This window comes from Tupaia chinensis, unplaced genomic scaffold (genome assembly GCF_000334495.1).
Source record: "Tupaia chinensis unplaced genomic scaffold, TupChi_1.0 Scaffold000238_1, whole genome shotgun sequence".
Classification (NCBI taxonomy): domain Eukaryota; kingdom Metazoa; phylum Chordata; class Mammalia; order Scandentia; family Tupaiidae; genus Tupaia; species Tupaia belangeri.
In genome coordinates, this window is record NW_006159716.1 from 8,433,492 (window position 1) to 8,434,153 (window position 662).

General features: G+C 69.3%; 1 protein-coding gene across 5 annotated transcripts in view; it reads left to right on the forward strand.

Moving 5' to 3' along the window:
* CPNE5 (copine 5) overlaps window positions 1-662 on the forward strand; it is a 107,919-nt gene extending 107,257 nt beyond the window's left edge. For all 5 annotated transcript variants that reach the window (XM_027771931.1, XM_006148633.1, XM_014587868.2 and 2 more), the window contains one exon: window positions 26-662. In XM_027771931.1, the coding sequence (XP_027627732.1) occupies window positions 26-244 (219 nt within the window). In that variant the 3' untranslated portion in view covers window positions 245-662. The remainder of the gene's footprint in view (window positions 1-25) is intronic.

Sequence of the window (662 nt, forward strand, 5' to 3'; positions counted from 1 at the left end):
CCTACCTCTTTCTCCCCCCTGCCAGTTCGTGCCCTTCCGGGACTACGTGGACCGCACGGGCAACCACGTGCTGAGCATGGCCCGCCTGGCCCGCGACGTGCTGGCAGAGATCCCCGACCAGCTGGTGTCCTACATGAAGGCACAGGGCATCCGCCCGCGCCCCCCGCCCGCAGCGCCTGCGCACTCGCCCCCACAGTCCCCGGCCCGCACGCCCCCTGCGTCCCCCACGCACGTGCACATCTGAGCCAGGCAGGAGTAGGGGTGGCTGGGGCCCGGGGAGGCCAGGACAAAGGCAGGCAGGGTGCCCGGACGCACTACAGTCGCCCACCCAGCCTTTGAGACATCTGTGTGCCTGGGCGGGGCCTCTGGAGACTCCTCCCACGTCTCCTGGCCTCATTTGCGGCACCTGCAGGCGAAGGGGAGGTGCTTGGCGCTCTGCGGCTCTCTCCTTTCCTTGCCCCTGGCTCCAGCCCAGCCAGGAGGGTGTTAGCAATTGGGCAGTGCAGTCCCCCTCAGCCTGCCCTGGGCAGCCCCATCTGCTCACCTGTGGCCCTGAAGCCCGAGCGCTGCTCCTGCCTTCAGCTCCCGGCTCCCTCCCAGCCCTCCGTGGTGTCTAGTCCTAGCCCAGGCCCACCCGCATCTACCCTGTGCCTCCTGTCCAG